The 14,958-nt window shown below is 40.5% G+C and overlaps 1 protein-coding gene across 3 annotated transcripts in view; it reads left to right on the top strand.

The window, feature by feature from the left end:
* The window catches only part of LOC311091347 (NACHT, LRR and PYD domains-containing protein 3-like), a 233,402-nt gene that overhangs the window by 50,704 nt on the left and 167,740 nt on the right, over positions 1 to 14,958 (top strand). For 2 of the 3 annotated variants that reach the window (XM_084127251.1, XM_084127250.1), the window contains one exon: positions 4,324 to 5,358. The exons of the other annotated variant lie outside the window; for it this stretch is intronic. In XM_084127251.1, the coding sequence (XP_083983377.1) occupies positions 4,324 to 4,339 (16 nt within the window). In that variant the 3' untranslated portion in view covers positions 4,340 to 5,358. Of the gene's footprint in view, positions 1 to 4,323; positions 5,359 to 14,958 lie in introns of those variants that run through there. 3 annotated transcript variants of the gene reach the window in all.

Raw genomic sequence — 14,958 nt, 5'->3', positions numbered from 1 at the left:
ATATTAAATTTGAATTGGAGTGTAATGATAATTTCTGCTGGTTCTGAATCAGCTGTCTGTTGTGTGAAATTGACCTTTAATTTCCTTTTGATTTTGTAAAGTGACATAAGATAGAAGCTATAATATCATGTTTGAGAATGAATTAATGTAGTATATCTAGTTAGTGCTTCTTTCTTGAAACACATCTTCAGATGCACCTGAACACATCATCAGTGATGTAACCTGGGGTCCTCGGGTGTTTCGGGTCTTTCAACATCAGACACCCTCGCCCAGGCGACCCAGCCACGGCTGATCAGACCGCGACTTGTGTTCAGGTAGCACTCGCTTGCCCCCATGGTGCTCCTCTACGGATCCAGAGCCATCTCGAGGCTTTCTCGGCTGCATCGGTGGTGTTCTTGATGGCCCTGCTCCTTGTTGTTCCTGCAATGCCCAGCGCAGTAAAGGCTTTGTGGAGGGAGCGCCCCACAAATCCTCTGCAGCCAACCTCGATAGGCATGCATCTCGCCTTCCAGCCCTGTGCTCGGCAGTCTGTGACCAACTGTTCATATTTGGTCATCTTTCTTTCGTGGGCTTCTCCCAAGCGGTCCTCCCATGGCACGGTCAGCTCCATGATGATTATATTCTTGGTGCTCTCTGAGACTAGAATGATGTCTGGCCTCATAGTTGTGCTGACAATGTGCTGGGGAAATTTCAGCTGCTTCTCCAAATCCACAGAGAGTTTCCAATCCTTGGCTGATGCCAGGATCCCTGCTGGTGCCTTCCTCCCTGCTTGTGGCTGTTCTCCTGCCCTAACAAATGCAATTGAGCGAGTGGTGTTGCTCCCTCGGCCGCCTTTGCTGATCTCTTTGCTGATGGTGTCTGCAATAGATTTCAGCACCTGGTTGTGACGCCAAGTGTAACGACCCTGGCCGAGCGCTGTTGGGCAGGAGCTCAGAATGTGCTCCAGCGTTCCACGAGCTGGGCACAGTTGGCAAGTTGGTGTGTCTGCTTTTCCCCACGTACAGAGGTTTGCTGGGCTAGGCAGGACGTCGTACACTGCCCGAATCAGGAAGGTTATGCGGTGCGGCTCGCTTTGCCAGAGCTCCGTCCAGGTGACCTTGCGGTCCATGGCATGCTCCCACCTGGTCCAGGCCCCCTGTTGCCCCATTCCAGCTGCTCTGCTTGTCCTTCCTTCCTCCACAGCAGCTCTGACCTCTTCCTGTATTCGGCTGCGTTTCTCCTTCCCCTTCACCTCTTTATGTCGAGGAGGTGTTGGGAACATCCCCAAGCCTGCTCTGCCTCGGGCCACCACTCCTACAAGCTCTTTATGCCGCAGTCGAGCCTGTGCATCCAACACAGCGGCTTGGGCGCTCCACTTCCTCCCTGTCTTCACCAGCACTCCTGCCTGGGCCACCTTTGGGTCGTTGGAGTCTCTATACATCAGCACCTCACGTGCCCGAGTCACTTTAAACTCCTCTTCCAGGGATTTCAGAGGCAACCGGAGCATTGTGGTGTTTCCATAGAGGGCGATGTTGCTGAGACTCCTGGGCAACCCTAACCATCTCCTGAGACAGCTGCTGACCTTCCTTTCCAAGGTCTCCACCGTGGAAATGGGAACCTCATACACAAGTAGCGGCCAGAGTATTCTTGGCAGGATACCATGTTGATAAATCCACGCTTTAAACTTGCCGGGGAGGCCAGAACGGTCTGTTGCTCGTAACCAGCTGTCCAGCTCCTGGCAGGTTGACTGGACTGATGCGGAGTCTCTGAGGCTGCTGTCAAAAACCTTGCCCAAGCTTTTCACCGGCTGTTCTGACAGTGATGGTATCTTTGCCCCTTTGATGCTGAAATGGAAACTGTCCGTTACCTTGCCCTTCTTCAGCACTAGCGAACGGGATTTGGCTGGTTTGAACTCCATCCGAGCCCACCGCATGAGCTTTTCCAGCCCTTGGAGTATCCACCTGCCTCCTGGCACTGACTCTGTGGTGACTGTCAGGTCATCCATAAATGCTCTAATTGGCGGTTGGCGGACCCCTCCTCTGCTTTGGGGCCCCCGACACTCAGGCTCTGCCGATTTGACAATCATATTCATAGCCACCGCAAATAGGATCACAGAGATGGTGCAGCCTGTGATTATTCCCACCTCCAGTTTGTGCCAATCTGATGTCACACCTCCTGCAGAGACTCGCATCCTGAAATGGTTGTAATAATCCAAGATCAGATCTGCAATGTGATGTGGCACATGGTGCTTGGTCATGGTGGTCTGGACCAGCTTATGGGGGATAGAGCCATATGCGTTGGCTAGGTCTAACCACAGTACTGTGAGGTCTCCCTTGTGTTCACGAGCTTCCCGGATGAGCTGAGTCACCACTCCCGTGTGTTCTAAGCAACCTGGGACTCCAGCAATTCCTCCCTTTTGCACAGATGTATCTATGTAGTTGTTAGTTAAGAGGAAGTTGGTCAGACGCCTTGCTACTATACTGAAGAAGATCTTGCCTTCCACGCTCAGCAATGAGATTATTCTGAACTGATCGATCTTCTTGGAATCTTTCTCCTTGGGGATCCAGACTCCCTCAGCAAATCTCCACTGCTGTGCCACCTTTCCTCTTCTCCAAATGACTCGAATAATCTTCCAGAGTCGCCTGAGTAGCAAGGGGCAGTTCTTGTAGACCTTGTATGGGATTCCACTTGGTCCAGGGGCAGAGCTAGATCGTGCCTTACGCACAACCTCCTGGACTTCTTTCAACAGTGGCTCCCTGCTGTCAAACTCCTTGGTGGGGGGAGGTGGATCTACAAGGATGTTGCACTGGCCCAACTCTTCCTCCCGGAGAGGGTCACTGTAGGTGCTGTGCAAATGCTGGTCAATTTCCTCTTTTGAACAGAGCAACTTTCCGTCACGCTTCTGTCCCAGGAGCTGTTTAGTGAAGCCAAACGGGTTGGCAATGAACGAAGCTCTCTTTCTGGATCTCTCCTTTCGACGCCTTCGGTGCCATTCTGCTCTGCGCAGGGTCATCAGCCTTTTCCTCAAGACAGCTCTCAACTCCTCCAGGGGGGGGCGTTGCTCCTCACTGGCTTCCTTGTGCTGCTTCTTGAGGGACTTCAACTCCTGCCGGATTTTGTGGATCTTCGCTGCCCTGTGGTTCATGGAGTAGGTGGTTGGAGTTGATCGCTTCTCCTCGGCACCGAACCTCTCCTGAGCTAGGCTGGAGATGATGGTCGTCATTGCCTGCAGCCTTCGATCCACATCACCCTTCTCTGTTGCTTCGAGCACCTTGTCGACGTCCTCGTCGAACTGCCTCCAGACTGCCGTCTTACAGGCCTGTGGCCACTTGATTCGCGCCTTGGGAAGAAGACTTTGAGGGACGGTTAGTGGCACACGGAGGCTCTGAGCACTATGGGGTGCTTCCTGGCTCGGCTCCTCCTGCGTCTCATCAGATGTAGCATCTGTGCGCTGTGACACATGTTCGTTCTCCAAACACTTCATCCTGGCTTGGTGGATCTTCAGGCCACGGCTGTTTTTGCAGGTTTTTCCGCACCTGCATACTGCGGTCGTTGTCGATTCTCCCTTGCCATTAGTCGGTAACCTTGGGTCTGTCAGATTGGGGTTCTCATTCTCCCCCCCTCTCGGGTTCCCCTGGGGGTATACATCCATGCGTCGATCTGTAGCTTCAAAAAGGGTTCCTCCTCTCGGAGAATGTGGTTTGGGCTGCCAACCCTTCCCACCCCAAGTGCTGTCTTCCCAAGCTGCCAACTGTCTCTCCAGTAGTCACCAGCCTCTTCCTGGTTGTCAACCAGTCTATTCCTGGGAGTCACTGGCCTTGCCAGAACAGGTAGTTCTTGAAACACATCTTCAGATGCACCTGAACACATCATCAGTGATGTAACCTGGGGTCCTCGGGTGTTTCGGGTCTTTCAACATCAGACACCCTCGCCCAGGCGACCCAGCCACGGCTGATCAGACCGCGACTTGTGTTCAGGTAGCACTCGCTTGCCCCCATGGTGCTCCTCTACGGATCCAGAGCCATCTCGAGGCTTTCTCGGCTGCATCGGTGGTGTTCTTGATGGCCCTGCTCCTTGTTGTTCCTGCAATGCCCAGCGCAGTAAAGGCTTTGTGGAGGGAGCGCCCCACAAATCCTCTGCAGCCAACCTCGATAGGCATGCATCTCGCCTTCCAGCCCTGTGCTCGGCAGTCTGTGACCAACTGTTCATATTTGGTCATCTTTCTTTCGTGGGCTTCTCCCAAGCGGTCCTCCCATGGCACGGTCAGCTCCATGATGATTATATTCTTGCTAAGTTTTCTTATGAAAATACTGCATATGTGACTGTTTGTGTGTTTTATTTTAGGACTAGTTTTAGATGACAGTCTGATCTTCTGATGATCATCTGATGGTGAATAAGGATCCACTACAGAGACTCGCAGTCAACAGAATCAACAGAGACTGAAGATACAGTGACTTCACTGTTATAAATTAAGACTTCATTTAGATTTCAACGATCCTCTGACAGAACTGATGAGGTGGCAGTGAAAAACCTTTTATTTCACAGGAAATTACAGTTTCTCATTCATAGATTAACCATTTTATCTGTATAAACACAAAAATGTTGGAGTTTTTAGAGTAAATATAGAGCCTGAATATGTTTGTGTTGTACCAGCAGAGGGAGACAAAGACTAATGAAAGATTTATTTTTCATGATTATGAAAGAAAAAAAATCAGTTCAAGCTCACACATAATGGAAACTTGAGTATGTACATCACGTTTTTAATAGGGCTGTCAAAATTAACACATTAATGCATGCGATTATTTTTTTTTTTCAGTTTAATGCATTCAAAATATTTAACGCAATTAATGCAGCATCCTTTTTTTCTGTCATCCTTTGGCTAGTGTTACTTTATCATGCTCTTATTCATGCTAATGCTTTTAAACTTTGAACTTTTTTTAAAACTTTTGTAGCTTTAATAAGGATTAATCTATATTTAATTTATAATTTATGCAGTGCAGACTTTTTGATAACTTTATTCAATTTCTGTATATTTCTTACCTGTTAGACAGGTAGGAAGGGCACAGGTAAGTATGACATTTATTATAATGGGTTTATGGGAGAATAGTTTTAAGTTCACTTACATTAAAAGTTTGTTACATTTTTAAATCCTAATAAAATGTTCAGCTTTCAATTATACTGTAATTATGTTGAATGACTATAAATAATGTTTACATTTAAAAAATTAAAAAATCAAAGATGCTATTAAATAAATATTTTAAATATACTGTATGTTGTTTCTACATTAATTTGGAGATTAACTGGGCAATTACATTATAAAATATTTTTAATTGTGACAGTTTTTAATGATAGTTGAATAAAGCTTTTTTTTCATGTGTTGTTGACTTGTATATTCATTTATTTATTGTGATGGTTACTTTTATTAATTATTTTACTCATTTATTCATGTTTCCTATTGTTGTCAGTCAATAAAATATAATTATTTAATTTATGCATTAATTCATTGTTTGAATGAAATTTGAGATGTATTCACATCAGCGGTATGACAAAATGACAAAACATTACATTTAGCTTGTTTTACTGAAATAAATCATTTTCAGTAAAAAAGTAATATAATTAAGTATTGGTCAGCATTTATCATTATTATTGTGTGTAAGTTTTGGGGTGGGCTAGCAATGCAATTCATTCTCCTTTGTGCAGACATTGCAAATGCTGGGGAAAACTGTTCTAGGTAGGGTTGTGGAGTTACTGGTGTTATGAGGTGTTAGTGCACCTGTCGCTCATATAATTTTTTTATTGCAGAACATAGTTACATACAATATCAGGGAAAGATACCTTGGTTGTATCTTTAACAAAAAAACAAAACAGAAAACATAAATATCATGGGTTTGTGTTTAACATAGCATGAGATTATATACACAGGAAAAAAAGCACAATGACAAGGTTAAATATCTTTGAATAATTCATCAATATATACACACATAAACAAACGCATTTTTTGTTATTTATAAGCCTCAGGGATGAAACGAGAGTTAAATTCAACAAGAAAAAGAGGAAAACAAAGGAGATTTAAGCCACTTTTGCTTGTGGGTGAAAATTTTGCATATAAAATAAAGATATAAATAAAGAAATTAACAACATATTCAAGAGATGACGATTTTGAGTTTTCGTAATAAAAAATAATATCTTTAAGGATAAAACTGTGGGTCACATTAGTAGGGTTAAACTTAAGAACTTAAATCAACCCTAAATTTATTGATTATACTACAATCACTAAATAAATGGGCAGCTGTTTCTTCAACAAGACCACAACATGAGCAAGTTTAATCAATATCATGATATTTACAAATAGATGAATTAAACCTGTTAAATCGAGTAATCTAATGTATCTAATGATGAAAAAATTAATGAAAAAAATACAATAAAGGTTCAAATGTTGACTTATATGTTACCAGCATGTGATTTTATACAGGCTAGTTTATACATTTTAGACTTTATAACTTTATTATTAAATTGACCATGGTGAACATTTTTAGTTTGCTTTTGTTTTTAGGCAGTTATAACTTAAAAAGTCCAGTACAAATGTTACTGCCGTTCATCACAACGGCTGTCACCAGTTGCTAGGCGACAAAACAAGACCGTCCCATTGAACAACTCCGGGGACACAGCTAGCAACAATTTGTTAATATGACAATAAATTTTGTTAGTTTCATTTTCCAAATAACCAAGAGTGGAATGTAACGACGTACATTTGCTCTGGATTTAAGTGTGAATTTTAAGTACTTTAGATTGTTATTCAAGTCCACTTCATCTCAGACGCAAAAATTTTACTTTTTATGAAAAACTGACATAAAAAAACTTTTTACACATGGATATTAGATATTGTTTAAAAAAATATGAACAGTATATAATAGAAACACTAAAAATATGTCGTATAGATCAGGGATAGGCAATGTCGATCCTGGAGGGCCGCTGTCCTGCAGAGTTCAGCTCATATAACAGTTTTGCATGTTTTTGAGGATGTGAGTTCATTTAATTTATTCTTCCCTCTTTCTGAGAACATCTCAGTGACTGGCAGCCCATCCCTGAGTCAGCCCTGCAAACCTGTTAGTGGACAGTGGAAATATGTACTCATCCCAGATGATGTCCCACCGGCAGAGGCCTTACCATGGTTTCTATTGTGGAGCCCATCCTGGTCCAGTAACAAAACTCCTGCTCAGCTCAATAAAAGTCCACAGAAAAATGTTTTCTTCCAATCTGTTTTATGTATACTGTTAATTTAAACTTGTATTTTGTTTTTCTTATCTTCAACGTAACGTATCTTGATAATACTTGTAAAAAGTACTGTAAGTAAAAATGTATAGAACAATTTATTCTGTTTCATTTACAAATTAATTGACATGACAAAAATAAGTGTACAGAATAATTTCTTTATTACATTTATAAGTTATATCTTGCTTTACAATGCACATCAATTATTTTTTGTTTCATTTACAAATCTGTCAAGAAGAGAAAACAATCTGTTCATTCTCTCCCTGCTCTCCTGTGATCTCTCCTCTCCTCTGTCTCTCTCTGAAACTTCATGTCCTCCGTAATTATCTCAATCAGCTCATCCTCTCCATCTCGTTTTCTCTTGGCTGGTGCTGGCTTTCCTCGTTCTATCCTTTGAGGCCCAAAAAAAAGAAAAAAAGAACAAAATCTTTGCGGCCCGGGAAAGAAGGACTGTAGGTAGGGTTGCCAGAACTGTGCAACAAAAGTAGCCCAAAAAGACCATCAGCACTTCCCCATTGGGCGGCCAAATTCTCCACTGGATTCGTGCGTCTGAGGGATGTTTTGGGGTTTTTGGAGTGCCAAAATCATACTTACGGCAGGAATTTCTGTGTAGCTTTATGATGTTAAAGCTGGAGGATTTGAGAACCTTTATCTTGTAAAAATTTGATGAAGGTGAGTGTTCATGTGTGGTGACTTCCTCATATTAATATGAATCTCTGAAGGACATTTTAAGTGATTGTTTGTTTGATATAAATCTTTAATAAAGGGTTTCTTTCACTTCAAGGTTTCTTCTGTGTTTGGTGATGTCTGTGATTTTTCAGGAGTTTAACAGCATATGTGTAAACATGTATGACTGAGCTTGAGTTAATGCAGTCACATGCTCCTTTTTCTCCCACACTCAAGATATGTTCAGCTAAATTATGAAGGTTGTTTAATTCATTTAAAGCAGTGCTATGCAGTTTTGGCATAGACAGTAAAAGAAAAGGACACAGCGACCCCATTGGATTCAACGGAGAAAAGTGAAGTCAATTAGAAGCACTCACTTCCTGATGGCTGAGCGTACTGCGCAGACTCAAACTGAGCTTGACGACGTAGATGTGACGTGAGCAACCTGTCTGTCTTCTAGTAGCTGTGCCAAGAGAAATCTGAATCATTCCCTTCCGAAACTTGCAGAGACGGAGAGTGTGAGTAGGAGGTGTCCATGAGCTAGGAGCAGGAGCAACTTTTGCTAAGTATTCTGATTAATTATTTTGTCATTTTGCCTCCACGTCCCCCCGATTGCCCGCGAGCTTCTCCTCCTGTAATTTCTCTACTATGCGACACAGAGTCGCGTGGTTATGACGCAATCGTTAGCCTATTTTTACAAAAACTGCTTCTACGGGGCCAGAACGTAAGATACAAGGTAATGGAGCCTTTTATACATTTTCGTGTTTCTTTAGAAATAAATAATGGACAAATGGAGTCCTTAAACGCCTCAGATGTAAAGTTATTCGCTGTCAAAGTGACGCCAAAATGAATGGGAGTCAATGGAATGCTAACAGCAGGTGATGGCGGTCAATGGCGGCGCCCAGGGAAGCTTCAGTGTTTTCTGAAACATTACCCCCCTGAGTTTTGGCAATTTCTTCGCTGTTTTCTCGCTTTTTGCTCGCGGGTTTCTATATAGAGCTACAGCTTCGGAATAGATATTTGACAACACTGTCATCAAAACTCATTGGCGACTCGCCCCCCTCCCATCTTCTCCCTCTGGTCAAGTGCATTTGTTTTCAAAGAAGCCGGCGAACGCACAGAGCCATGTCCACTGAGGTATGTATGATACACAGAAGGCTAGCATATAAATGTAGATAGTGTATGTGTGCAGTGCCGTAAAGCAATTCGTTATATTGCGAGACCTGGTATCACGCGATACTTCCTGACGCTGAGGCCAGCGGCCTGCCGGCCCAAAGTTGCAAGGGTGTTTTTTCCGCTCAAAGGCGCTAGGGGGGTGTGAGAAGACCACCATTCAACCTGAAAAAAGTCATATAACCATTCCAATGACTCCGAAGCTGTTCAGTACTTCAGTTCAGTTCAGTACAGTACTTAGTTTAAATGTCTATTTAAATCTCTGAAACCTCAAATAAACAATATGTGGTTAAAAACACTGAATAGATGTGAATCGATATATGAAAAGCACTGAGTGCGTCCGTTTCTGGCTCAGTGTCAGCTAACTGGGAGATGGGAGATAATTTTGTAGCGGCCCAGGCCCTCACTATTGGGGTGGGTATAGGTGAGCAGGTGCGAACGGCTGGGTGCTTGGGGCTTGTTTTGTTACGTGATGTGCTGTTTTGTGTAATGTGGTCACGATTCTGTGAAATGCTAATGTTAGTATATAATGTATTTGCTGCATGATTGTGTAACTCACACTATGTAGTTCTTTTAAAAATTATATATTTGGATTATCTTTTTAGAAAGGCCTGACCAGGGACTGGGGTTGCAAATTAGCCTATTGGCTAGAAACCTTTTATGCAACACATCTACACATATTGTTATGGCTTTGACTGTGATAATTATGTATGTAATAATGTGCGCTGCATTGTCCCTGACAAATAAACGAATAAATAAAATTTTAAAAATAACGTGCGAAATAAAGTTTGAATTTATCAGTGACGCATTGAACAATCTAATCGCACCGGTCGTGTGCGTATGCGTCAGTTGGTTCAAATCAATCGTGTTTCGGTGGTGAAGGGGGCAAACTGAGGGGGCACAAATCAGATCTGAGGGGGCAGTGCCCTTGTGGCTCCGGACCTGTTAATAACAGTGCATGAGAGATGTTCTCAATTTCTTTTTATCATTTTTACTAAAACTTCAAACAAACAAACCAAAATAATAGACATGGTTTTCTTGACCACATCCCACATAAATTAGATGAATTATTAAAAAGATTATTAAAATGAATACATATGGATGACAGTTGATGACAACAACAGTACAGTTTATTCCCCTAATATTGACATGGATGTTTACAGAGCAGAGGTCACCTTTCTTTAATTCCAAAGTGAGAGATGGAATTTTGTCTTTATTATTATTTTGTGCTGTATTATTTGGTAACTGTTATTTCTGTTTCAAAAGGCAGCAATAAATAACACTTTAAATTCTAAAGAGTGTTCATGCGATTTTATATATTGTTGTGAAATTAATTCATAATCGTGAAACCGTGATTATTTCTCAGACTATAATCGTACCAACAAAATCTATAATCTTTGCATCCCTACTGTGCAGACAGAGCTAGTGGCAGGCAAACAGTTGTTTACGTTCGCTATTGTAGTACTTTTACTCACTGTACTGTAAAGTTTTCATACTGGTGAATGATACATGTAATCCAATAACGTTATCTCTGGTTGTCTCGCTTCTGATCTGTGCTATTAAATGGATGTGGATATTAATTCATGTGTTTTGGAGGAGGCGTGGCTTTGGATGTCGATTTGCAGGGAGGGATCGTATGTTTTCAATGCTAGCAGGCTAAAGTTAGCATTTCCCAGATCACCTATTGCACCTTTAATATACACATTTTTTGATTCTGCTCAGTGTTGTGACTGATTGTGAAAATAATATTAATGTTATTTTCAGCTTTTACCCCTTTAACTGTCTTGTGTGGGATTAATCTGAGATTTGGGCTTTTTGTTATTAACTGATATTAAATCTCTAGTGAGTGTAATGATCAATTCTGCTGGTTCTGTATCAGCTGTCACAGCCGTTGTGTGAAAGTGACCTTTCATGTCCTTTTGATTTTTTTAAAGTGACTTTGAGCATCAGATAGAAGCTATATTTCATGATTGAGAATAAATTGATATAACGTATCTAGTTAGTCCTAAGTTTTCTAATGAAAAGATGTGACAGACGTAATGTCTCATACTGCATGTGACTGTTTGTTTTATTTTAGGACTTTCTAGTAGCCTATTCAGTGTTTCCCCTAGGTTTACAGGTTTGGGGGGGGGGGGGGGGGGGGGGTTGGTTGGTTGGTTGAGGAAAATTGACACAGACACTATCTATCTATCTATCAATCACATTAATTGGTTGTCTGGGAGGGTAATGCTTTGTAAAAGTTAACATAAAACACAAATTTTTAAAAAAAAATGTTGACATAAGATATCTCTTTAAAAAAATAAAATAAACATATTTAAATCTTTTTAAAATTGACTTTTGCAAATAACGTTTGTTAAATTTATAGAAGTATTTGTTAATATTAATGGACCAGAGCTTAAATAGTTTTATTTTTTAACTAACAACTAAAAAAAGATTTATAAATACTAACAAATATATTGCTCATTCATTGTTCGTTAATGTTAGTTAATACATTTATATGACAAACAAATTTTAAATGGGAGAAGTTTTTATTTCTATGATGCATTGGAGAGAATAATCCTGTCAGGCGCAGCACTGCTGTGAACGCGCGTTCACGTTTAAACACACTTTAAACAATGTATTATTCAATGCATTACTTCTATATAATTATATATTAAGTTGCTCAAGCAAGTGGTAAAATATTTAACCATGTATTTATATTAAAATCTTTTGCATTTCAATTTTAATACAATAAATCTTGCATGTCACAAAGAACTTGTTTTTCCACCTCCACGAATGTCATTATGTCGCCTTGTTGAGGTAAATTGTAGTTTTCCTTGCTTTACCCCGGTCTTAAAATGAAAAAAGTAGCATTTAATTAAATACATTTATGGTATAAATACATACATTTTATTTAATTAATCGCACTTATGGTGAAATGACTACATTTTCAGGTCAATCTGTGTTAATTTTGACCACGAAACATGCGCTGTCACTTTAATTCAGCGTTTGCAGAACAGCAAAAATCATAGACAGTATATAAACGGCAAAAATAGACTCGGTGCGGAAACGATCGCTGCACTGCTGTATACGCACCGCAACTGGAACGGATCGATCATCGACACGGACTGCATCCACGTGCAGTGTGAAAGCTCTGTAAACATGGGTACGGAAAACAATACTCACCGCATACACACTGCAAACGAAATATTTGTGAAACGGGCGTTAGGAGAGCTACTCCGGCTGCTACTCGCAGTAGAGTGAGTGTTGCCATCTTCAGTTCAGCGACATATTTCCCGCCGCGCGCTCTCTGTCCGCTAGTGCTCATCTGTATTTGACGCAAGTGTTTGTTTGTGTGTGAGTGTGCGCGCTTGCGCACTCATTTGGATAATCGTAAACGCGCAAACACAGACAGAAAAGACATGCCATCGTGGAAATAAGATAAATAACATATTACTTAAGGGCTATTTAGTTTTTGTAATAAAATAAAAAAAATTAATCTGGCGCTATAAAGAAAATCAAATCAAATTTACTTGACCTTCAAGGGGGGCGGGGGGAGCCGTTAGGAGGGCGGGGCGCCCCCCTTATATAATGGTAGGGGAAACACTGCTATTAGATGACCGATCTTCTGATGATCTTCTGATGGTGAATAAGGATCCACTACAGAGACTCATAGTCAACAGAATCAACAGAGACTGAAGATACAGTGACTTCACTGTTATAAATTAAGACTTCATTTAGATTTCAACGATCCTCTGACAGACCTGATGAGGCGGCAGTGAAACACTTTTTATTCCAGAGCAGCAAAATACTGTTTTTCATTCATAGAAAATCTGTATTACTGGATTACTCTAATAAACTGTATTTGGATCTCAACCTTCTTGTCTCAGAGCAGTTTGTAACAAAAAACTGTTTTTCATTCATAGATTAACCATTTTATTTGTATAAACGCACAGAATAAATTTTTTTAATTTAAAGTTTTTTACAGAGAAAAATATAGAGCCTGAATATGTTTGTGTTGTACCAGCAGAGGGCAAGCAAGATTAATGAAAGATTTATTTTTCATGAAAAACAAACAAAAACAGTTAAAGCTCATAAATTTAGTTTCTAAACACTTAAATCATGATAAAAAACCTAGCCTGACTACGTCAGACTTCGTACTTCCGCTCAATTTCATTTCGCTTCTGTACTCAGTCTGAGATAGCGTCATAGCTTTCCGTTTTCCTCCGGCCTGAAAACAGCCGGGCCAATCAATGAACAGAGGGCGGGCTGAGAGCCGTGACGTAGACGCTGATTGTACCGTGGATGCGTAGATTTACTTCACATAATCTGCAAAAGTCGTTCACAGCCATGTTCACTCCGGTATTTCGCTCAATGGTTTTTGTTTTCGCATCATACGTGTGTTTACAGTGGAAGTTAGATGCGGCTGAGCATGCGCATAACACACGCCATAACCAAACGTTATGTGATTGGCTTACGGGTAACCAATGATTTTAAACTTCAGACAAGCGCCCCCCCCGCGAGAGAGAAAACACTTCTCTATTATGCCATTCCAGACTCTGTCTACGAAGCAAAGCGAAGTAGCAGAGTTTGGTATTACCAGGCTATAAAAAACCCAGCATTTTTCAGAAGACGGGACTAATTCACCATATTGAGCGTTGCACTTTCTCCCATTTATAGAAATACGAGTTCAACGTCTTTGTGTATCTAAAGCATTCGGTATAATAAACCACGGTTAAGATGATTAAGAAGAGTATATCATAATTAACCATATCATAATTAAGAAGGATTATGTCTGTAATGAATTAAATGTTCAAGGCTTTTAAATCTAAATACAAACTACATGGATGTGAACATTTCACAGATATATGAGCTTTTTATTTCAGCTCAGAAATTAGCATGAAAATAAAAAATGTAAATGTGTAAATGTGATGTATGTGGTCCCAGGGTTTAGTGTGGCATCAGTAGCATCTGAGAGTTCAGTGCAGGTGTGATGGAGAGATGCTCTTCTCATCGGTGTTCTGCTTCATAGGCTGGTTTCTAAAGTACTTCTTCCTGCCTCTATGTATTAATGCTCATGGGTAGCCTAAATGGGTTCCTTTCAGACCTTAACATTAAGTATTTTACTGTTATGTGTCAACAAGATTCAACAAGACATTTTCACCTGGCTATACCCAATGTTTAGATCTGTTGTGGTATTTATGCAAATTAGTACATACATAATTAAATTATGCACCGTTTGTACATGTTAACAAACCATTTAAAAAAACTTGTAATACATTTTTTGTTTGTCTTGATGTAAGTAATCAACTCAGTAAATTTCATGATGATATCTAAAGGTTAAAAATTTGACCCTATTCACGTGAGAAAAAAAATGAATAGGCGTATGAATAGGCTATATTTGGGTCTTTTTCGAAACTTTCCCCTAATGGGATTCTTCTGGACTTTTTTTTCCTTACTCAGGACATATTGAGGATACAAAATCAGTTGAGTTTGCTTCTGTTGAAATTTGTTCAACCTTTTTTCATAAAATGACTGGACTATTATTGATGAGCTGTTTGGCATCAATGACACGGGTTTAGATAAAGTTTAGACATCCGTTAGTTTTCTGTTGTCTTGCATGCATGTAGCTTTATTCGTTTATTTATTCGTTTTCTTGTTAGTATAGCCATGCACGAAAGAATTCCTAGTTCATCATTTACATTTTACAAAGCAAATTCGGAGTTGACATGTCAGCCACAATATTATTTAAATAGCTTTTAAATTACTGACCATAGCAAAGTTTTTTATTGTTTTTTTATAGCAATCATCTTCATCAAAAGACTGGGTGATTTTTGATTTATTACTATTATGCCATGTAATATCTGGGGGAGCAGCATGAATTTTGAC

The sequence above is a fragment of the Abramis brama genome (genome assembly GCF_963993115.1).
Source record: "Abramis brama genome assembly, chromosome: 10".
In the NCBI taxonomy this organism is placed as follows: Eukaryota; Metazoa; Chordata; class Actinopteri; order Cypriniformes; family Leuciscidae; genus Abramis; species Abramis brama.
The sequence above is the reverse complement of the archived record's forward strand: the minus strand, read 5'-3'. Positions and strand labels throughout refer to the sequence as shown.